A 25482-nucleotide genomic window follows, 5' to 3' on the forward strand; every position below is an offset into this window, starting at 1 on the left:
GTTACATAGGACATTTCAAAGGAGAGTTTTGGACAAACCCAATTTAAATCCCTCTGCTGGTTTCCATCTGAGCTAATTCCAATTATGAACAAGTTTTGGTGGAGGGGTCATCAAAGTTGATTTCATCCACAACCAAATAGAAAAAGGATAATGTTCTCTTTATCTTCTACTTCTTCAGGTCTACACAATATATCTGACCTAAAAGGAAGCACACTGCCCTAAGTCTCGATTCTGCTACTAGCTAGTTTTATCACCTAGTATAAATCACAGACTCTCCAAGTTTCAGTAGACTAATCCATACAATGAAGTATTACATAGTATCTCTGAGGTTCTTTCCAGCTTAAAAAATCTATAACTCTATGAAAATATCTATAGAAATAACAACCATAAAATAACAACATAAATGGAGATGCTGATTTAGTCAGACTCTCCCTACAAATCTTAAGAATGCTCTCTGTAAAACTAGATCTTGTAAAATAAGACTCTGGTATCTAGGCATTACATAGAATGGTCTAATGGCTAAGCAGTCTTTAAAACTAGTTAGAAACTTCTGAAATAATTTACACATAATCCTTTCTAAAAGCCAGGAAATGGATTTTAAATGATTTCAAGTTATGCTTATATAGTTCAATATTTCCAAGTCAGATATCCTTTCTACCCTGAGGTTGAAGATAATCTTCTCAAAGGATTCTATATTTAAGTATAATAATTCAGTTACTCATACACTGGCAAGTGAAAATTTTATCCATTACACTTAAAATGGGTGAATTCAATAGCATGTAAATTATGTCTCAATAAAGCTGTTTATTTTAAAAAATGCATGCATAAGTATTTCTGTCAGGAAAACCTGTCCTATATTTTAAACTGCAGTTGAGTTACTAATAATTCCATTTGCTTATTACCAACTTACCTGAATATATTTGTTTGATAGGAGCTTTTCTCCTTTCCCTGTATTCTTTTTCCTTATATGCTAAAAATGTGGCTTAATAAATTAACACAAATACTTACATGACAAGAATCTGCTTCTCCCTCTTCCATTGGCTCATCAACCATTTTAAGACCATTTACCTGAAAAACATTGTTTAAAAATTGAGGTTCAAAAGTATTAAAACAAGAGTGATAACTAAGAAAAATATAACCCTAGGCATTTCCTTCCACAATCTAACAAGATCCACACTTACTGAAAAACAAAAGGACAAAGGACACATAGAAGTACTTAGAAAAGGAACACTATTAACATGGTTCCCAGATTATCCTTGAGAAACTTTGATTTTCAGAGTTTTATGCTTAATTTCATATTGTTAAGAGCTTTGCAATAACAGATAACTATATACTAAGCATATAACCTATGTACTTTCATTAATTGTCCCCAACCAAGTATTTATGATAGGAAAAAAAATGCCACAAAAATCTACCATGGGGGTATATTCAAAGCAAATTATAATAAGAACAGTTTTATATAATTGCACTGTTGTGAATTCCTCTTTCATTCAGTTAATTAAACATCATGAGATACTATACAGAAGAAAAAATAAACTATAGGAGAAAGATGTAAGTAATCATGGAAACAAAACAATTCAACATGCAGAGCTCAGTAGGTAATACTACTCATTCTTTAACAACTAATTCAAGAAACAGTAAAGTAGAGGACTTAGATCAAGGTTCTACAAACTATAACCCATGAACTAAATCTGACCTCTTGTCCGTTTCTGTAAAAATTTTACTAGAACACAGCCAGACCCATTTGTTTCCATCTTATCTATGGCTGCTTTTGCAGTACAACAGCAGAGTTGACCAGTTGTGACAGAGACCCTATGCCTGCAAAGCTTAAAATATTTCCTATCTGCACCCTTACAATCTGCCAAACACTGACCTGAGATGTTTGAAAATTAGGCAACAGGAAGACGACCTAGATAAAAAGGATTTTTACCACTGCCCATTTGTAAGTCAACAGAAAAAAAAATTAAAGTAAAATTAAGTAAATTAGAGTTTCTTGTGACAGTCAAAATGAAATAAGCTCATAAGCCTATCTCTCCCCGATTATAAACTACAATCCTTATGTAGAATACAAAAAGAAACTACCTAAGAACTCTGAAAATGAAATAAAAACAAATTAATTACGGAAGATCAAAATTTGAAAATTAACTCTGATGAATTCCCTAGGTTTATTTTCCACCTTTATCTCCTGAATTTGACCCGAGGAGAGAATGAGTCACAAGATTACACAGTAGACATCAACAAAAATTCCAAGAAAAATCCCATTTTCTATACAAAGGACCAGGAAAAGACGTACTTTTGAGCCTGTAAACATAAGGAGAATCCAAGATTCCCCATGTACACCCTTTCTCTTTTTTGATGCTGAGTCCAACTCCAAGGCAAGCCCTGATCAAGAGAAAATCCATCTCTCTGGCCAGAGGAAGCAGGAAAAGAGGTCCCTGTTATAAGAAAACTGTGAGGGTAATCCCTATTATTTTTTTTTCACTCTCTTCTTTACTTCATCCAAAAGGCAGCTCCAATAGTGTAAAGTTATATTCCAGCATGAAAGGCTAAGACTCTGAAAGAAACTCATATTTCTGGCCAGCAGAACAGAATAAAGGGCCCATGGGAATTGAAGAATGTGGAAGAAATCAGAGAGGATAGAATGAAGAGAGCAGATCCCCTAATTCTGTGTATGAACCAACACAAGTCCTGGTCACAACAACAAACTGCATGTGTGCAGAAAGGACTAAAGAAACATAACAAAGTCTTTGAGTACTGAACTACAATACCGATAATTGCTCGTCTCAGACTAACCACTGAATTAGCACATCCAATGAGTGGCACATGCAGAGTGCTGACCCAAACTCTCTGAAAACTGAATTAACATTGGAACCATTAACCAGAGAGGACAAGACATAACTTTGGAGTCAACCTAACTAGGTAGATTGCCTGCTGAAACAAACAAGCAAATCATCAACAAGTATCAACTCCAAGATGGCTCCAAAGTTGAACTATCTGACAAGAATCTTAAAGCAGCTATTATAACTATGCTTTTCTGGATAAAAATAAACACACCTGAATGAAATAATAAAAGGTTCTCCGGAGGCCGGGCGTGGTGGCTCACGCCTGTAATCCTAGCACTTTGGGCGGCCGAGGCGGGAGGATCACAAGGTCAGGAGATCGAGACCATCCTGGCTAACACGGTGAAACCCCGTCTCTACTAAAAATACAAAAAATTAGCCGGGCATGGTAGCACGTGCCTGTAATCCCAGCTATTCAGGAGGCTGAGGCAGGAGAATTGCTTGAACCCGGGAGGCAGAGGTTGTAGTGAGCTGAGTTCGTGCCATTGCACTCCAACCTGAGTGACAGAGCAAGACTCCGTCTCAAAAAAAAAAAAAAAGGTTCTCAGCAGAGAAATAGAAACTATGAAAAAAATGTAAGTAATTCTAGAACTAAAAATCGTATAAAAAATTTTTCTCAGTAATTTTTTTTTAAAATACTGGATAGGCTCAATAAAAGAATGCAGGTGGCTGAGGAAATAAACTTTAAGACAGATCAATAGATGTCATCCAATATGAAGAAAAGAGTGAAAATGATGAAAAAAAAACAGAGCCTCAGAGACATATGAAACACTATGAGACATTCTAAAATCCATGTCATTAACATCCCATAAAATAACAGAGTAATACTGAAAAAATCACTTCATGAAATAAAGGCAATTTCATTCATATGAAATAATGAAAACAGGGAAATGTATAGAGACAGAAAGCAGACTAATGGTTGGTTAGGGGTGAGGTATGTGGGGATGGAGGTCATAAGTAAAGGGTACAATGTTCCTTTTTGATGTGATGAAGAACTTTTAAAATTCACTGTTACGATAGTTGTACATATTTGTGAATATAATAAAAAATATTGGATTGTATATTTTAAATGGGTGAATTATACGTTATGTGAATTGTATCTCCCTAAAGCTGTATTTTCAAGATAAATAATGGCTGAACATTTCCCAAATTTGAAAAAAAAAATTACAGTTTCAAGAAGTTCAGTAAATCCCAAACAGAATAAAATTAAAGAAATCCACCCCAAGACACGTCTTAAGTAAACTACTTTAAATCAAAGGAAAAATGGGGGAAATATTGAAAGGAGTGAGAGAAAAACCACACATTACATAAAGGGGGAACATCAAACTGAATGACTGCAGATTTCTCGTAAGAAATCATGGAGACCAGAAAACAGAGAACATTAACCCAAAATCAGTGGAAACATGTTAAGACACAAATCTGTACATACATTTTTACAGCAGCTTTATTTATCATTGTCATAAATTGGAAACAATCAAGATGGTCTTCAACTGATGAGTGGATAAATAGAATACTACTTTTTACTCATCAATAAAAAGAACTGTTGATACTTGTAACAACATCGATGAATCTTAAAAGTATTTCTGCTAACTGAAAGAAGCCAAATCCAAAAGGCTAAATACTGTATGACTTCATGTATAAGACACCTTGAATAAAGCAAAACTGTAGGGAAAGAATAAAGATAATTGGTTCAACGAGTTGGGGGTAGAGGAAGACGAATATCACTCAGCAATAAAAAAGAATAATATATTGATACATTCAACAACATGGATGAATCCCAAACACATTGTAAATAAAAGGTGCAAGATTCAAAAGGCTACATTCTGTAGGATTCCATTTATATGTTATTCTGGAAAAGGTAAAACTAAAAGGAATGGAGAAGAAATTAGTGGTTGCAAGGAGTTAGGGATAGGGAAGAGACTGACTACAAAGAGGCATCACATGGGAAGAGTGTGTGTATGTGTGTGTGTGCTGGGGAGGGTGGGTTATCGAACTACTCTTTATCTGGATTGTGGTGATGGTTACACAACTCTATACATTTTTTAATCTCAGAACCCTACATGAAAAAGAGTGAACTTTACTATATGAAAAATTGGAAACCAATTTATTAAAAAGTAAATTGGCATTATTTACTCAACTAGCATCTTTATTCTAAAAAAAATACCATTGAAAACCAGCAATGGTCAATAAAGTCAGTAATGATGTCTACTTTGCTAATGGATCCATCAGTCATTATCTTATTTGATCTCTCTGCAGCATGTCACAGGTGACCACTCTCCTATTTTTGAGTCTTTAGCTTCTGTAATACCATATGCTCCTTTTATTTTACTCCAATTTCCTTTGCTGCTTTTTTTCAATACCCTTGAAACACTGTAATTCCTCAGGAAATGGACTAGGATCACCTTCTCATCCCACTCCACATTCTTTGCCCAGGCAGCTAATTTACTAACATAATTCACGTTTACTCAGTGACTAACTCTGAGTTCCTGATCCATATATCCAACTGCATACTTGACATTTCCACATGTTTATCTCAGATGTCTCTCAAAAATAACCAATACAAAAAGGAATTCTCGACCCCTGCTTCATATCTGCTCTTTCTTCAAGGTTTCCCATTTCATTAAATGATAACACCATCTACCACCCTAGCTCAACAAAACAGACTATGTGGGATTAAAAAAAAAACTGTGACAGATTCATTGTAAGCATATAGAAAGAAGACCATTCAGAAAACAGTCCAGAAATCAGTATTAAGACAGAATCGTGATAATTAAATTTTTGCCATAAAATGACTCTCAGAATTATCCATAGAAAAAAGGATTATGCATAGGAAGAGGATTATCCATAAAAAAAGAAAAACATTGCTTTCCTCTGTTACCTTAGTTACTGGTTACTTCCTATTCATATCATCTTATGACTAATTTATCATGAAGCTGTGGGTCTGAAGGAACTAGAAATAAAATGAATGTGAATGAGTCAAGAAGATCACTCTATCCTGGAAATTATTTCAGTCAGAAATGGCCTTTAGAAACAGAACACTCCATTACTCCCATCTCATCTACCCTCAAGGTACCAGGTTTTCAATATAAGAATATTCATCCTACGGAGAACCATAGTGTATACTCATTGATACCTACTATAATTTAAATCATTTTCATCTATAACTTAAATCATTTTCATCCACATAAAAACAAAAATAATTTCTGAATTCTCTGGGACAATAAATCTTTATTTCAAAAATAAAATTTGTAATTTGAAAAGATAAGCAGACATGCTGCTTTCCCCAATTAAGTGTCAAATGGGAGGAAAAAAATTCTACATATGATTCTGGAATGTTTATCAGCAACAATAAAGGTAGTAATAATTTACTCAGATATTTCAAAATCCAAGTGAACAGACTCTCATACCAGGGCTTAGAGAAGACTACTTTAAAAATTCTTTTCACATTTTATCAGAAAAGACTTAAAGCACTTACAAATATGCTGGACAAACAGAAATACTAAACTGAGTTGCTGTACTCATCTGATCTCAGAAAATCACATAGGTCACTTCAAATTTATCGCTTTCTTACTACTATTGACCAAAGCAATTCATCAACGAAAACTGAACTGAGAAATTTAAAAAAAAAAAATCCCTTTCAGATCCTTGGAATTGGAGGTGGTATGGGATAGTGAACATATGAATACATATAGTTTAGTAAAAAGAGTTTACTGTTATCTATGATACATAAACCTGTTCCTTAGTGTTACACAAAAGGAGGAATTTAACAGAGCTTATAGCTTGGTGCTGAAAGGTATATTGAAACTCAGAAGTAGGTCCACATCTAACTAGAATAAAATCTACTTTTTCCTTAACTGTGGGCACATCTGAAGAAGAGAGATAGATACACATTTCTGAAGAAGACAGTAGAGAGATACACAAATAAGAACTAGATAGAAAGCGAGAATAAATATGGGTGATGCAAATGATTAACAAAACATACACAGGACAGCAGTTTCCACAATAAATTTGACAGTATTATATATTTTCAAGTATTCTCCAGGATCCCCAAAATCAACCTAGTAAAAAAAAATATTGGCCAGGTGCGGTGGCTCATGCCTGTAATCCCAGCACTTTGGGAAACTAAGGCAGGTGGATCACCTGAGATCAGGAGTTCAAGATCAGCCTGGCCAACATGGTGAAACCCGTCTCTACTAAAAATATAAAAATTAGCTGTACGTAGTGACACACGCCTGTAATCCCAGCTACATGGGATGCTGAGGCACAACTGCTTGAACCCAGGAGGTGGAGGTTTCAGTGAGCCAAGATTGTGCCACAACACTCCAGCTTGGATGGCAGAGTGAGACTCCTTCTAAAAAAAAAAAAAAAAAAAAAAAAAAAAAAAAAAGAAAAAAGAAAATGTATCTCTCAAATAAGCTTTACATTTACGTATTAGTCACTGATAGCTTTTGTAAAGAAGACTTCTTCTATTCAATTTTTTCACTTTATTTAAATAAGAGAAGTAAATTAGAGCTAAAGATAAAGGTGGGTCCACATCTACCTAAAATAAAGATCTGGCCAGGCATAGTGGCTCACGTCTGTAATCCCAACACTTTGGGAGGCCGAGGCGGGTGGATCATGTGAGGTCAGTTCGACACCAGCCTGGCCAACATAGTGAAACCCCGTCTCTACTAAAAATACAAAAATTAGCTGGGTGTGGCAGTGTGCACTTGTAATCCCAGCTACTGGGGAGGCTGAGGCAGGAGAACTGCTTGAACCCAGGAGGTGGAGGTTGCAGTGAGCCAAGATCACGCTGCTGCATTCCAGCCTGGGCGACAGAGTGAGACTCTGGCTCAAAGGCAAAAAACTAAAAAACAAAACAAAAAAAATCTATGCCTATATATTAAGCCCAGGACAAAATAAAACAGAGAAAGAAACCTACCAATGAAGCAATGTGCTGGACACTCTAAGATGAGCCCCCATGATCCTCGCCTCTTGCTGTTTATGCCCTTCTATAATCCCCATCCCCCTGAATGTGAACATGGCCCATCACTGAATTCCAACCAATAGAATATGGCAAAGGCGATGAGATTTTACATATATGATTACACTGTGTCATGTAAGACTCTAGAGGCTTTCCTTCCTGGCTTGAATGAAGTAATTAAGTGACCATGTTGAGAAAGTCCACATAACGAGAGACTGTGGCCATCCTCTAGGAACTACAGGCAGCCTCTAGGAGTTGAAAGCAGCCTCCACTCAACACCCATCAAGAGGCCAGGGCCCTCAGTCCTGCAACCACAAGGAAAGGAACTCTACCAAGAATCTGAGGGAGTGTAAAAGTAGATTATTCCCCCAGTCAAGCCTCTATATAACAATGCAGAACAGCTGAAACCTTGATTACATTTGTTTGGGAATCTAAGCAGAGGACCAAGCTGACCCATGTGTTGATTACAGCTTTGTAGGGCTCTAGGCAGAGGATCTAGCTGAGCCATGCCCAGATTCCTGATCCATAGAAACTGTGAGATAATAAATGTGTCTTGGTTAAAGCTGCTAAATTTACAGTAATTTTTTGCAGCACTAGGTAATACAATCAAAAGTGTCTATGATCAAAAATTCTCCCCTGAAACAGACTTTCCAGAGACAAATTTTACAGTTTAATCACTTTAAAATAGATGTTTACTTACTAAACTCACATATTTGTTCTCATTTGGTAGAAATAAAACTGTAAACTACACACTAGTAAATGACCAAGGACAAATGTTTAAGTGGGGCCAAATTTTTAATTTTAGTTTCAATAAACTTAAAATTGAGCAGTTCTATTTTTGTCCTTTAATCCTGCTTTCTGAAAAATCAATCACTAACTTAAGCACAGTTTAGAGAACATAATTCCTTTTTTTTAATTTTACTTTAAGTTCTGGGATACATGCGATGAACATGCAGGTTTGTTACATAGGTATACATGTGCCATGGTGGTTTGCTCCACCTATCAACTCACCATCTAGGTTTTAAGCTCCACATGCATTAGGTATTTGTCCTATGCTCTCCCCACCCTTTTCCCGTCAACCCCCGACACACCCCGGTGTGTGATATTCCCCTCCGTGTGTCCATGTGTTCTCATTGTTCAGCTCCCACTTATGAGTGAGAAGATGTGGTGTTCGGTTTTCTGTCCCCGTGTTAGTTTGCTAAGGATGATGGTTTCCAGTTTCATCCATGTCCCTGCAAAGGACATGAACTCATTCTTTTTATGGCTGCATAGTATTCCATAATGTGTATGTGCCACATTTTCTTTATCCAGTCTATCACTGATGGGCATTTGGGTTAGTTCCAAGTGTTTGCTGCAATAAATAGTAGTGCAATAAACATGTGTGTTTATTTATAGTGTTTATACATAGTGCTGCAATAAATAGTGCTGCAATAAACATACGTGTGCATGTGTCTTTACATTAGAATGATTTATAATCCTTTGGGTATATACCCATTAATGGGATTGCTAGGTCAAATGGTATTTCTGGTCCTAGATCCTTGACGAATCACCACAAGAACATAATTTCATATTCCTTTAACAATCAGGGATATCTCAATATCTTAAGAACTAACCCTCTCAACATGAATTATCAACAGCATGGCTTTGTTGAAATGCAAAGTAAATCCAGAATATACCTTGGAATTTACTTTTTCAAAATAATTCCACCATACATAAGGATGTGGAGAAACAGGAACCTCTGTGCACTGTTGGTGACAATGTAAAATGGTATAGCTGCTATGAAAAGCAGTATAGCAATTCCTTAAAAATTTAAAATAGAATTACCATATGATCTAGCAATCCCACTTCTGGGTATAGACCCAAAAAAATCCAAAGCAGGGTCTCAAAAAGATATTTGTACACCTCTGTTCACAGCAGCATTATTTACAAATAGCCAAAAGGTAGAAGCAACCCAAGTATTTATCGACAGATGGTAAGTTAAACAAAATGTGGTATGTACATACAATGGAATATCATTCGACCTTAGAAAGGAAATTCTGACACACGCTGCAACATGAACCATGATGATATTATATGAATTGAAACAAGCCAGTCATAAAATGACAAATACTATATGATTCCATTTATATAAGGTATCTAGAATAGTCAAATTCATAGAGATGGAAAGTAGAAAGGTGGTTGCTGGGGCTGGCAAAAAAGGGAGAATGGAAAGCTTTTGTGTAACGTGTAAGGAGTTCTAGTTTTGCAAGGTAAAAACAGTCCTGTAGATTGGCTGCACAATAATGTGAATGTACTCAACACTTTTGAACTGTATTCTTTAAAATGGTTAAGATGGCAAATTTTATGTTTCATATATATATTTATAAGACAATTTAAAATTTTAACGCTAAAAATAAAATTAGTAATACATCATATCAGGTAAATTTCTTGTCATGCGCATCTAGACTTAAAGCTCCTTGAGGAATGATGCTGTGTTTCATTCATTAGGCAGGCATAGTATGTCACGAAAACAGCAATTCTTCAGTGTCAAGCAGACCAAGATTCAAACTCTAAAGCTCTACTTTTACTGCCTTTGAAAAGTTTATTAGGCTTTCTTAGTTGCGATTTCTTCATCTGTAAAATAAGCAACCTAGGATTGTCAGGATTCATACAATGTTCCTAAAGCAGCTGACACAGTGTCTGACATGTGCTCAATAAATGCGTGATGTGTGAATGTTTTTCTGATAAAAATACAGAAAAAAATATAAAAACATTTTAGCTAATAATTCATCAGAGGTGAATAATGCTGCCTGTATAGAGAATAATAAATCTGTGAATCAAAACTTACTGCCATATCACTATCATAATAGCATTGACTCAATAGTCTTAGTTTAGTTTTTTTGTTTCATTTATTTATTTTTTGAGATAGAATCTCGCTGTGTCGCCCCAGGCTGCAGTGCAGTGGCAGTGGGATTACAGCTCATTGTAACCTCAGACTCCTAGGCTCAAATAATCCTCCTGCTCCAGCTTCCCAAAGCACAGGGATTACAGTCATGAGCCACAGTGCCCAGCCCTAGTGTATTTTTGATATGTCATACTGTTGTAGAAAGATCACTTTTAAAATTATGATAGAATCACTTTTGGTCAACGTGAAATGAATCTCCCAAACCAACCCATAAAGGTATATACATACTCATGAACATACTCTTTGCTTTAAGAAACACAAATTGGAGAGAAATAAAAAAGTATCTTTGTATATTTTTACTGTAACACACTTTATCAATTTATCTAACAGTCTTTTAAGCAAGACATTTCCAAAAATAAGATTTAGTTGGTTTGTTTTTTTGGATTCACCAGGCAAGTTTTAATTTGTACTCTGTCTTTTATACTACCAAATATTTTCAAAGGTTTATTAATATCTATGGTCATTTCCCCAAAACACTTTCATCTTTTTGAACTTTTAGATTAAATTATATAGTTAACATACTGCTTATGAGAAATCTGATAACAACTACAATACTCACTTTAAATGATTTACTTTGATCCTTTCTGGCTTTCTAATTATACAATATTCCTGTAGTTTGTACCTCAAGAGGTTTGAAATATACCCACCTAATTATTGCCACTGCTTCAGGGAGGACTTAAGAAAGGGCAATTCCGTTTCAAATCAATTTAAAAGAGATGTCTTTTTTTTAAAAGAGTCTCAGAATGGGACAAGAGTATACACCCTCCAAGTGATTACTTTAGTCAGGTATTTAAATGCAATCATGAGGCTCTGTTGTAAAAGTAGTCAGCTGGTAAAACATATCCATGTTCAAATCAAGGCATAAAACCAAGTCCAAAGTTAAATATGAATGATCTTTGGAGTATTTGCCATTTTGAATTACCTGTGCTTTTGAATGTCAACTCATCTTTATCAAGAATCAACGTTACACTTTCCCTTTTTCCTTCCACCTTACCCTATGCAGACTTCTATCAGTAAACACTGTGTTACTTCAGTGTCTGTTCCATCTCTCTATCATACTGTAATCTCCTGGAGGAAAGGGATCTCATCATATTACTCTTGGTTATCTGGAACATAATAGACACTGGAAAAATATTTACAAAATGGAATGACTAAAATCTGGGATCAAAATGAGTAAAATTTATAAAATAACTTCAATAATAAGCAATGGCCATTATTTTTCCTTAGATTTTTATTAGTTTTCTTACTAAAAATGTTTAAAACCAACTTTGAAACATAATTTCATGAAGAAGTTACAGTAAGTCATTTTACTTCCCATTTCTGACTCTTAAATGCTAACAGCAAAGAGGAATTCAGCTTTTTCAAAATCACATTAAAAATATATTATTTGGGTTAGTCATAAAATTGTTTTCAAGAAAAAAAAATCTTAGAAATTCTTTGTATTTCATATCTTGCATGGAAATCACATTATGAACCTCAGTATCCGTGGGACATTGGTTCCAGGACCTCTTGTGGATGCCAAAATCCACAGATGCTCAAGTTTTGTATATAAAATGATGTGGCATTTGCATATAACTATGCATATCCTCCTCTATACTTTAAATTATCTCTATTATTTATCTGGTATATCTCTTCCTCTATATTTTAAATTATCTCGACTAACAGCTATTTACATGGCATTTATACTGCTAGGTATTACATAGCAATAATGTTATCTCTATTAACAGCTATTTACATAGCATTTATATGCTAGGCATTACATAGCCAAGAGTAAGGGGAGCTATGCAAAGCAAGAATACGGCACAAACTGAACTGCCATACATACCGAGGCTCTACTTTCTTGACGGCTTATTTGAGTAGGAGGAAATCAGGTATTGATATATTAGAAAAGCAAAAGGGTGGGAAAGATCTATTAGTGAACCTGTGAATAATGCCACAGGAGTATGGAATTAAAACATTAACAACCAAAATATTTTTCAAAATCTTTCTGTAAGGCTAAATTTGTTGGAATTTGTGACATAATATATTGTCCTTCAGTTCAGACATTTCTTTGTACATTATGGAAAAATGCATAAATACACAGTTTTCAGTTATCAAGACAGAAATTGAGAGCAATAACCAAATGAACCCTATCTAGTAACACAATACTTTATACATATTTAATCATAATTTGGTGAGTGCATGCAAAATAATATTTAGAACCAAGTAAAACAAATCCAATTATCATCATGCTTTTAAAAAGGACTAGTAGTTGTACTACTACTATTACTACTGAGTTACTACTGAGTCACTGAGTAACTACTGTTACTACTGAGTTAAACTAAGTACATCAATATTACATAAACATTAGAAGGTATTTCCAGAACATTTGAGTTTTTACAACCTTGTTTCAATGACAGAAAAGCAGCTTTCTGGTTTCTATTCAGGCAGGAATTTGTTTACTCTGCTTAGCTGAAATCAGAGCTATTGACTTTATTGGTTTTGAATAGCTCCAAAGTGTTCCCAATGCAAAGGCACTGGCTGTCTGGCCAGTCTCATATGGGCTACAACACATGCATTTGGGAAGTTTACTTTCCAAAAATATAAGTATTCATGTGGTATAAATGAAGTCACGTATATATACAACCTGAATACACACATGATATTCTGAGGTAGTAATTCTCACTGTTGTAACCTCTTCAAGATATGAAGTCTATATAATCACATTAAAATACTACCTTTGGGGTATGAATTAAATTTGAATTGTCCACTGAGTTATATATCAGGGTTAAAGACGTACTTTGTCTAGAACACCTAAATCTTTAGTTATTTTTTGAAAGGAAAAAGAACTTTATTATTCTTAACAAACATTATATACAAAGTACAATTGTGTTACTTCTCAAAATAATCATAAACATGTTAATTCCCATTTTATACGTGAAAAAACTGATTAATTAAATAACATTTACCTAAAAACACACAGCAAGCTAGTGACAGGATAAAGCAACTTTATCCCAGTGAGTCACAGTTCCTAAATGTCCTACACCATATTACTCTATTCTTTCATCACTTCATAAACAGTGGAGAATAAAGGAAAAAATTTAAAAACTAAAATGGGTTTCTATGTGGAAAAAGGTCAAAAATAGACAGCTATTACAAAACCTTAGCTTGAGGTCAAATTCTACCTGATATGTGTGGGTTTTTTTCCATTAATAAATGTTTGCTGTCAAAAAACTACTCAGAGAAAATCACAAGTCAATAGACTATAGAAAACAGAAGCTCAGTGAATACAGAAAATATAAGCTCAGTAAAAGCAGTACCATCCTCTTGAGAAATGAATACGAAAAAAAGACAGTCTTACTACAGCTAATCAAGGAAGAATAAAATGTTTCAAAATTCAAGCCACATGTAGAAGCAGATGGTCAAAAAAGAGAAATGTGTATTTGTATATAAATACCTTTAAAGAAGAAGAAATACTAATAACTGCATAATTATATACGGCATTAAATATCATTATACAATAGTTGATATTTTTTAACTTGCAAGCCTGTTAATCTTCAATAACTCAGATTGCAGATGTGATATATTTAAAAATAATAATATTTACTGAGTGCTTACAATGGAAAAGACACTCTTCTAAGTGCTTTACATATATTATATGCTACTGTTATCCCCATTTTACACATAGAGTGACCAAGTAAACTACAGAGAAGTAACTTGTCCGAGGTCACACAGTAAATAAATAAAGAGCCAGAATTTAAACTCGGGCATTCTAGCTCTAGGGAACCAGCTATTATCCTCTATGCTATTCTGAATTTGTAAAGAATCTGAGACGGCTAACCCAACTGTTTATATTTCCTTAAGTTTAACAATCAACTTAATTAGCACAATATTCTCAATACAAACCCAACCTACATTATTCTCATATTTCCTCTTTCACATAGGAAGGCATGAGGCACTTAGTATCATTAACCAAGGTTAAAGAAGGTAGTTTTAAAATGTTTCTCAAAGAACAAATGTCATTCTCTTCTTAAAACCAAAAGGAATAAACAACTATTATTTGTCAATTTTAAAAACTAAAATATATTTTTTTTGAGACAAGGTCTCGCTCTGTCACCCAGGCTGGAGTGCAGTGGCACAATCATGGCTCACAGCAGCCTTGACTTCCCAGGCTCAAGTGATACTCCCACCTCAGCTCCACAAGTAGCTGGGACCACAGGCATGCACCACAACACTCAGCTAATTTTTTATTCTTTTTAGAGGCAGGGTCTTGCTATGTTGCCCAGGCTGGTCTCAAACTCCTGGGCTCAAGTATTCCTCTCACGCTGCCTCCCAAAGTGCTGGGATTACAGGCATGAGCCACCATGCCAAGCCAAAATAATTTTATTTAAAAAGAGCAAAATTAAATCTATGTTAATGATGGTTAACAAAGCTCCAACAATCCAGGCTCCCATTTTCTTGGCAAAGAGATAGTTTCTAGAATATGAACTGAAGCTTATTCAGTCTTGTAGCTTTCATGTCTAATACTAAGCAACTAACAGGTCACAAACTGCTACATAAAAAATGTTAGGGGTAATGTACAGATACGGGAGAGGAGATAAGCAGAGAAGTATCACTGCAGAATGAGAAAGTTCACATAAAACTTCTAGCACTATTAGGTTTCCTCATCTATAAAAGGGTCTAATAACAGTCACTTAATGTTTTGAAAATTAATGACTGCAAAGAAAATATATCACAGAAATTATTTTGTTTTTTAATAAAGAATATTTCACTAAACCCAATACAGAAACCTCAAGAATTTTATTAACTGTGTTAATTAATTAATTTTATTAACACCATATATCTATGCTCAGTAAGTACAATTCTGAAGTTCCACAGGACTAATTCATTAAAATTATTATGAAAACTACACATATGTGACAAAATGATTTTTGATATAGTACAAAGGCAATTCAATAGAGAACAGGTAGTCTTTTCAACAAATGGTGGCAGAGCAACTGGACATACCTGTGTAAAAAAATAGACTTCTACCACACTACCCACCATATTCAAAAATTAACTAGAAATGGATCAAAGACCTAAATTAAGAAATATAACTAAAAAACTTCTAGAAGAAAACTTAAGGGAAAATTTCTGTAACTTTGGATTAGGCTAGATTTCTCAGACACAACACCAAAAACACAATTCATAAAAGAAAAAAAAACTGACAAACTGGACTTCGCTAACATGAAAAACCTCGACTCTTTATTAAGAGAATGAAAAGACAGACCACGTGGAAAAATATTTGGAAATCAATATCTAATAAAGGACTTGCATTTGGAATATAAAGAATTCTCAAAATTCGATAATAAGAAAACAACCTAACTTGAACAATTTCAAAAAATTTGAAAAGACAACTCATCAGAGAATATATACGGATGGCAAATAAGCATATGAAAATATGCTTAGCAACATGTGTCATTAGGGAAATGCAAGTTAAAATCACAATTAGATACCCCTACACTCCAATTAGAATAGCTAATTTTTTTCACTTAATCTGACAACACTAAGTGCTGGCAAGTATTCAGAGCAGCTGGAATTCTCACACAGCAACCTCACTCCTAAGTGTTTACCCAATATAAGTGAAAAGTTATGTCCAAACCAAAATTCTCATACAAATATGTATAATGGCTTTATTCATAATCACCAAACACTGGTAACAACCCAAATCCAAATGTCCTTCAACTTATTAATGAACAAATCAACTGTGGTACATTCACATAACAGAATAGTGCACAGCAATAAAAAAGAAAGAACTACTGATACACATAATATCACGAATAAAGACCAAATAAAATCAAATTAATATTGTTTATAGATAGGAAGTTGCTGAATGACCATGTCTTTTTTCAAAATCCGTATTGACTGACCTCCCTTAAGATATTCTATAAGTATTCACTTATTCCAACATAATTGCTCTACAAATGATAAACACAATAAATGTTTTATGATTGTGCCAGAAGGTCTAGAGTTACTCTTCTCCATCTGTAAAATAAAGTACAAAATCATATACAAATTATTTTATATATCTTCTATCATTCTTGTATATGTCTCTATAATCAACATATGGTTTTCTGTATATGCTTATGTAAGTTTGAAATGTAATCGTTTCCAACAGCATTCATTCATCACTGCATCTACTCCAGGTGAACAATCATGAATGCAAAATATTTTTATCAAATCAGACATAATGGCTTATCTATTTCCCTTAATTTTGAATTTTGACTATTCTCAATTAGTACAATTTCTTTAACACATACATCAAACCTCTCTCATTTTAAGAAAAACTAAAAGTCATTTGAAACCTGACATTCAGTCCACATTTCCCCTCATATGACGCTTTTCTCCTTTGTCTTCTGAAGTTTTGTCCACTCTGATCCTTTAAGTAGAGTAATAAATCCCTATACCTCAACTCTTATCAAGCTTATGATTTTTAGGATAATTCATGTTCCATTTTCACTTATGTCTTAATGACTAATTTCAACTGTAGTAATTGAAAATAGCAAAAATGTTTTATGTAATAATTTCCCCAGAATCTTCAGAAAGAAAGTGCAAATTTTAAGTTCTGCTTTTTTCAAAAAGGTAGCAACTTTCCCCCTAAAATTTCCTCAGATTTTAAAAACTGATCTTGATCTTTATTTTTTTATTTTTTGCATTTTTTCTCAAAATTCAGTTGAGTGTATTTGTGTGGCTCTATTTCTGTGTACTCTATTCTAGTCTACTGATCTACGTGTCTTCTTCCACCAATACCACATTGTCTTTATTATAGTTACATAGTAAAACTTAATGTCCAATAGAGTAATTCCTTATTTTATTTTTCTTTTTCAAAATTGTTTTAGAGCTTCTGGGTCTTGTACTTTTACATATACATTGTAGAATATGCTTGTCTGTTTACAAAACAAAACAAAACAAAAAAACAGACTTGCTGGGATTTTGTTGACATTTATTTAACTTAAATAGGCATGGCTATTGAATCAGCACATCTGACTGCTGATCTAATATGGTTGCTAACAACGTATCTATATTCTCTCCTTATTTTCAATATTGTCCTTAGGGGGGAGATAGCAATGTATAGAGGAAAAAGCATGAATTTAAAATAATCTAGGTTCAAATTCCAGACGTACTTCCCACTAACTTGCATGTACCTTTCTATTCTGTTAGAAAGACACAACTGTCTTACCAAGATGTTTTGAAGAATGAATAAAACTGAGATAATCTACGATGCATCTAGTACTAGCTGGTACATAGTTCATGCTCAATAAACGCTGTTATCTCTTTCTCCCTTAAGATTCGATACCTTTAAATGGAATGGATTCCAACGTTTTTTCAGGTTAAAAAAATTTGTATTGGGTGTTTAAATTGCTATATTTCCTCTTAAAGTTTGTCTTCGATCACTTTACAGGAGAGGCAGAGGGATCTCATAGTAATAATTACCCATGGGTTTTGAAATTTTTTGTTAGAGATGTAATGGGATATTTGTCATTCAAAACAGTCACTATCTCCTTACTTAGCTAGTAAAATGGGTGAACAAGTTATTTAACCTCTTAGTTATATGGCTGAACTATATCAAAACTAGCTATGGTACTAAATTTTGTTTTTAATGCTACTGGAAAAGCAAATTCCTCAAAACTAAAGAGCAAGAACACACAGGACAGTTCAAACAACCCCATTTGGCTCCAGTCATATCTTAAAACAACAAAATAAAACACACAGAAAAATATCACAATTCACAGATAATTTACTGTAGAGCTAATTGCTAGCTTAAAAATTAATATTCTTTTTTTTTCCTATTGAATAATGACAACTATGTGACTATTTCTCTTTTTACTTTGGCCTAGAGCTGTGGTTTTTAACCCTGGCTGTGCATCATAAGCATCTAGGGAATAGATGCCCAGGCCCCCTCTAGATTAGTTAAATGTGAATCTCTGAGTGGAACACTGGCATGGATAATTTTTTTACACACCCAGGTAAATATAATACACAGCCAGAGTTGAGAAAAACCAGCTAAGAAAACTCAAGGCCAAATTTATAATTCAACTATATTTTAAACATGTCATAGACCCTTATAGCCTGCTTATTTGTGCTCTATTTTACCCTTCATCCCCTACCCTCCACCCTTTTCATATATCTCCTACTTTGTTTTCCCTTGTCCTCAATATCAAAATAGTTATCAGATTATATTTCCCATATACCATCTCAAATGCTTGGTAAAATGAAGCAAATCACAAGTAACACACATGCACTCTACTCCACCCTCCCTCTTTCTCTGTCTCTCTCTTTCTCTCTCTCTCTCTCTCTCACACACACACACACACACGCACACACATGCACACAAAACTACAGCAGGACCTGTTTCTAATGTAGAGATACAGATTAAAATCTAGCAGGGAAATCAGTTACAGAATGTCTCCAGGGCAATTTAGAAAACATCTCTTATCTGCAAAAGCCAGATTTAGCTCAGCTCTCTAAATCTCTCTCCCATCCAGCTCCTTTCCTACTTAAAAACAAACAAAAATAAAGAAAATACACAACAAAAAAAATTATTGGCAGCAACAGTAAATAATCCTTGGAAATAACATAAATGAATAAACATTACATAGCAAATTCTGACAAAGTACTGAAAGGCTTATACCTCAAGATTCCAAGTGCTTATCAAATCTTAAGAACTGCTGCTACATACAACGATGGCACCAAGAAAGAAATTACAGGAAGGGAAAAAAATCTTGCATTTCCTCATCAAAATTCTAGATGAGAGAGACTATGAGAAGGTAGGTACTAAAATAATATGGCCCAGAAAAGCAATTACACTATCGGTAGGCCTTATTATGGAACACAGAGGTAATGATTAGCTCTCTTGATGAACTAATCAAGGTAGGGAAATACAGAGGCCCTGCCCTGAAGGAACTGACCTGAATATTTCCAGATCAGACTGGTTTAAAGAAAGATTGACTTGGAGGAACTGAGAAGGCACCTGTGGCAGGGAGGGGCCACTGCCCTCTGACTCCTCCCCGCTTTCCTATTCCAAATAAACCTGGTGAAAGCATACAAAAAATACAGATGTCCCTGCTCTCTTTCCACATTCCAGAAATAAGTACTGGTCATTATTTTCAGAATAGGACTCTGTACTCACAGCTGCTGACTACTGAAGATGAACATTGGTGAAACAAGAATTACAGGCCTAAGGCCCATTTAAAAAGAATAAAAAATGTTTTAGCTAGTAATAAGTGTATTCACCTTTGGTAGTAAAGAATTTAAGCATTCTAAGCACGATCAGAAATCTTCGGAGTGGAGTGCTATTATCAATACAATATTAGAAAGGGGAGATTTCATTTTAGCTTTCTATCTCCCTATACTACAAAGATCTATTTATTTTTATATTAGTCTAGTGGCTAATACAGAGACTTACATTGGCAGGCATGCATTAAATACCTGTTACATTGAATTAATTCCTACCAGGATGCTTCTAATCTCAGTTGTTTGTTATTTCTTCTTACTCTCCAACATCTAATCAGTTACCAAACTGTAACTATTCTACCTCTGTCAGGTCTCTCCCATCAGTCATCTCTTTTCTACCCCTTCTGTACTAGTTCAAAAATCTCACTACTACTTCCACTAACACAATAGCCTCCTAGCTGGAATTCCCCACCTTCCATATCTCCCCCATTCCTCACTACCATCAATTATTTTTCAAAGCACAAATATAATAATGTCACTAATGTTCTCAAAAACCTTCAGTGGCTCCTATTTATGAGATAAAATTGAACCCTTAAACTGGCTTAAAAAGTCCCATTCAACCTAGGCCTAGCTTACCTTTAATACATTCCTTATCTTATCTCTCACTATATCCCCTCTCCCACATCACAGACTTATAACAGTATCAGATTCTTCCTTCTTTCAGAACATTTCCATGCCTTTTCTTATATTGTCCCCATCCATGTGAAATATGCTCCTTTCATCTGTCTGTGAAAATATTACCACTTTCTAATGCCCTGCTCAAATTCCACCTCCTTCACAAAGCCTTACCAGATCCATTCCTAAACCACCACCACCACCCCATTGTTGATAATCTTGTGCCTTTTACAATAACAATTTCCATACATGCCTGTCTTACTACCTGAATGTAAACCTGTGGGGGTAGGGTGGGACTCTGTGGTATATTTTTAGGCATTTCACATTACAGCACTATGTACAGCACTGCCTTGTACTCAATAAATGCTTCATGAATTGAACCAATTCCTACCATGACAAGAGTTCAGAATTTTAAAAAAACATTAAAAATTTCAATGAAACACCTCATCAGCCAGATATAATAAATGAAATTATCTGTCTCTTCTTATCCTTCCAGTGTTTCTAAATATAACTTTGTATTTTATCCCTGGATCACCCTATCTGTGATTACAAATGTTCACAGTGAGAGCACGACTATACTTAGATGAAATGATCAAATTTAGGAAGGGGTCTTAAGAAAAACTGCTTATGAAATGGAAGGCTGGGGCTATAGCCATGGTTATCTGAATCCCAGGATTTTAACATAGATGACAATAGTTCAGACTTTAGGGGCATGGGAAGAGGCATGATGACTGTGGGAAAAGAGAAGGAACTATTGTGCATGATGACTGTGGGAAAAGACAATTCAAGATGCAAAACATCTTACTAAGTTTATTAAACCCAGCACTGAATTTTCCTTACATAACAACTCTTGAAGATGGTTTTTCTCCAAATTATAGATAAAGAAAGTGAGGTTCAGAGAGGTTACGTAACGTGGATTGTGTCACACCATGAGTATGGCATGGAGCTCAGACAAGAACCCAGATTTACCTGCCTTCAAAGCTGTTCTTACCTCTATTACTATAGGGTCTCAGGAAAATTAATTAAAATTAGAAGTTTTTCCCAAATTGGTTTTATCAGTCAACTACATACTCTCAAAACTAATTTGTTTAGACAGGCATGGTTGTGAGCACCTGTAGTCCCAGCTACTCGGGAACCTGAGGCATGAGGATTGTTTGAGTCCGGGAGTTCGAGGCCAGCCTGGACAATGGACAATGACATAGAAAGACCTTGACTCAAAAAAAAAAAAAAAAAAAAACTTGCTTAAACAAAAACAGCATTGCTAAAGAAATAATATAAAAGTACTAGACGTTTACTATGATATGAAATGTGAAAATTATATAATCACTCGATAAAGAAGCACTTGGTTCCTCACCAAAAAACAAACGACTAAGCGAACAAACTGTAACATGCATGGCATTAAATCATGAAAAGTTCACATTAGTCAAATAGGTTGTTCTTTATGCTCCTTGCCCAGGAATGACCAATACCCATCCCATCTCAAGTAAAACCTCTTTCTTGATCCTGACAGAATCCAGTCAAAAGCTAAAATTGTGACTGCGTGAGCGGTGATGCCCTTTGAAGTTCCTATTCCCAGTAGACATGATTGAGACAGTCCCTGCAAGAGCTCTCACAATCAGTTTCTTGCTTACCCTATTTCCCCTCTTCTAAGAACTCTCTTCCCAGAAACCAAAAGATCCAGGTTTCCCCTTTTCAGGCCTATTCTCTGCCTCTCACTGGAACCAAGCTAGTTATTGGTTGAAACCTGACACATTTCACCATAGAACAATTTTACAAACAGTGGTTAGGCTCGGCATCATTATACCTCGCTATTGTGTACTGATCTAAAAACATAAGTACCCTTAATAAGTTTTTCCTGTGGGAAAACATGTTAAGAGTCTCAAACAATCAATTTACACACTTCTGAATGATAATTCAAAGGTTAACAACTGTCCATGCAAGCAAGACAGGTAAAAGATACAAAAAGACTCCAAAATATATGGTAGTGTCTATAATCTTTAATCTTACCAGATTCAACACACACAGAAATGGACGGAAATTATTTCTTTTGACATTAAAGTTAACAGATTCTTATCTACATTTTCTTTAAGGATTCTAGCACATTTTAAAAATATATATTCTACAACAAAAACACTCTTAGTCCTAAAATTATCACAATTGAGGGTTGTAGAGCTTGTACTCAAAATTAGCATTTTTAAAGCCAACATCAACAAATTTGTAATTAAAATATAAATTATCAAAAGTAAACTTGTTTACTTCTTATCAAAAGAATATAATTAAAAACAAACAAACTCTTCTAAGTACTAAGTGGGTCTGTTCAAACGTAGCATTTAGTTTTCACCTACAATACTTTTTATTAAGTAACTTGCAGGGTTAAATCTAACCAATCATAACTGTTTTAGAGAAAGAAGGCAGAAATACTATCTTCACCACATTACCTTCACCTTTCGTTTTACTTCATAGGGATTAACAATTTCCACTCGAGTATTTTTCCAAATTGCTGAGGTAGAGAGACCCATTGTTAAATCTCTACAATACCTAAAACATACTGCAAACAATAAAAAAACCATATGTGGTAATTACAATTTAAAACATACTACATTCAAAGTTAACAGAAATAATAAAATAGTAGGCATGCAAAAGGATTCCCACCTCCCATCCCATTCTTATATCAAAGCATTTAACTGTTTTTATAAACTAAATGCCTATAAGTTCAGTAAGTTACATACATGAATATAACAAAGTTCCTCTCCCCTTCAATAGACTTGCTAGACAATTGTGCAAACAGTTAGCATTCCCACATTTCAACAAGAAAGGAACGCCTATTCATTTATCTTGTTCTTACGAGATGTAAAATATTAAAATGTATATTGGAATTGCTTGGTTTACTAGTAAAATATTTCCTGTAAGTATAGAAGGTTCAGATTTCGGGTACTTCTGAATTTATTTCCACTACATTCCTTACCACATGTTATTCTAGCATGTAATCTTAACCCCAGTTTGGTTGATAAATAACAAAAAAAATTTAAAGAAAAAAAAAACAAGATAATCATACAACAGCCAAATGTGTATTTTTTTTAAATGGAGCAAGTACTTGAAGACAAAGTTGCACCCTTTAGATGTCGAGGATTGAGAGTCTTACCTCAAAATATCCTACTGTGAATCAATTTCACCAACTATTTTTAGGAGGTGTATGGTGGCCTCTACTGGAGTAGTACGCAGTCGATTAAGTTATCAGAAAAGGATCCAACTTTCTATCACAAAAGACACGTTTTTGTGTTTAAATGCTGCCCGCTTTTATAACAACAATAAAAACAAAGCACCTGTGTACATCTAAGTTCTCACTGCACAGCTGACCAAAGCCCAACCAGAACAGTTTCAGAGGTAAGAAGAGTGGGAAGAGAGGTGAACCAAAGTATTTTGGTTGAACCTCGCTAAGTCTTACCAAAGATTCGACTTATTTATAAAGGCTGGGGTTTACTTTGCGTCTTCTTTTACAGACCAACGGGGCAGGGACAGCGGTTGTGGAAAGGAGAAGGGGCGGAGCAAGAGGGCAGTAGAATCAAGGGGACCTGAGAGGAAGCAGTAGAACATCACCTGAAACCTGGCGACTGGAGATAGGTCACCAGTGTATCTCGACGTGGGTCATTACAAGGAACCATAACAAGCCACAGAGAAACGAGAAAGCTGTTACCAGGGAACACTCGTGCCTATGTGCAAATGTCCCCAGAGTTACTTAGTCACCTTGGTGTGTTTGTTGCACTGGGTTCGTAAAGCGCCCGGGGTTCAACAGCGAGCTGGAGTCCGCAGCTGTCCCCCAAAATGTTCCCAGCCAGCAAACTAGGCGCGGCGGAGAAAAAGGGACGCGCGGAGTCAGGCACAGCACCCCGCCAGTCCCCCAGTTCCCCTTCGGGTCGGAAAGTGAAGAAACTTAGTCACAACAACTCTGGCGTGGCCCGCCAGGCAGGCGCTCCGCCCAAGGCCGAGCCCGGGCCCAGGCTGCACTCACTCCGCATGCCCGAGCCCGCCGTCTCATCCCCGCCCGCTCCCCAGCGAAAGGGCAGTGGAGGCAGCATCAAGGGGGCTTGCCCGGGAGCCCGCTTCCCGGCCCCACGCCTCTCCTCTCTCGGTCCCCAGCCAAGGTCTTGAGGGGAAGGAGGCGGGGGTTGGCTCCAGCCCGTCTTGGCCACCACACTAACCTCGCCGCTGCTCGCGCCGCCGCCGCTGAACACTTCCATTTCTCGGTCCCAGGGCTCGTCCTGAGGAGCGAATGGTAGCATCTCCCCTTCAGGAGCACTCAAACAGGAGCTGCCGCCTACCGCTGGCGCGGCCGCGCATCCTGTCTATTGAACTGGCCCGCCGCCGCCGCCGCTGCCGCCGCCGCCGCCGCCGCCGCCGCCGCCGCGACCCCCAGCCCCGCCTTCAGCGACCGCTGCCCTAGCCGCCGGGTCTCTCAGAGGCTGGGAGCTGGGGGTCGCCGCCGCCGCCGCCCGGTGATTCCCATAGAGAAGACAACTCTGTGCTGCCTCTCCAAGAGCTGCCGCTCGGCTCGCGCTCACCACTGCCACCACAACGACGGCCGCTCGGTGGTGACTCCCCCAACACCCCACTTCCTCAGGTCCCCTCCCCGCTCCCTGCTCTGTCAATATGGCGGCAGCGGCGGCGTTACCTGTGCGGCGCCTGGACCCCCCCACGGCGGCGGCACAGCGGCGTCACCCAAACGTCAATGGAGATTCCCCAGCCTGGGGTGAAGGGGGCGGGATAGAGGGGCGGGGTGGATGCGGGGGACCGCGTGGTGGGTGGTGGGATAGAGGGGAGGGGGGGCGCGCTGGGCTGGGGAGGCGGCCGAAGAGTAGTAAAAGCCCCTG

At 36.3% G+C, this 25482-nt stretch overlaps 1 protein-coding gene across 5 annotated transcripts in view; it reads right to left on the minus strand.

The window, feature by feature from the left end:
• Window positions 1–25209, minus strand: part of RPS6KA6 (ribosomal protein S6 kinase A6) — a 151100-nt gene extending 125891 nt beyond the window's left edge. Inside the window, exons 1-2 of one of the 5 annotated variants that reach the window (XM_030807035.1) lie at window positions 24814–25209; window positions 1009–1068 (exon numbers count right to left, since the gene is read on the minus strand). In XM_030807035.1, the coding sequence (XP_030662895.1) occupies window positions 1009–1068; window positions 24814–24894 (141 nt within the window). In that variant the 5' untranslated portion in view covers window positions 24895–25209. Of the gene's footprint in view, window positions 1–1008; window positions 1069–23052; window positions 23157–24813 lie in introns of those variants that run through there. The other 4 variants (XM_004092461.3, XM_030807036.1, XM_030807037.1 and 1 more) reach the window with 4 other exon arrangements.
• Window positions 25210–25482: the final 273 nt, after the last annotated feature.

This window comes from Nomascus leucogenys, chromosome X (genome assembly GCF_006542625.1).
Source record: "Nomascus leucogenys isolate Asia chromosome X, Asia_NLE_v1, whole genome shotgun sequence".
NCBI lineage: Eukaryota > Metazoa > Chordata > Mammalia > Primates > Hylobatidae > Nomascus > Nomascus leucogenys.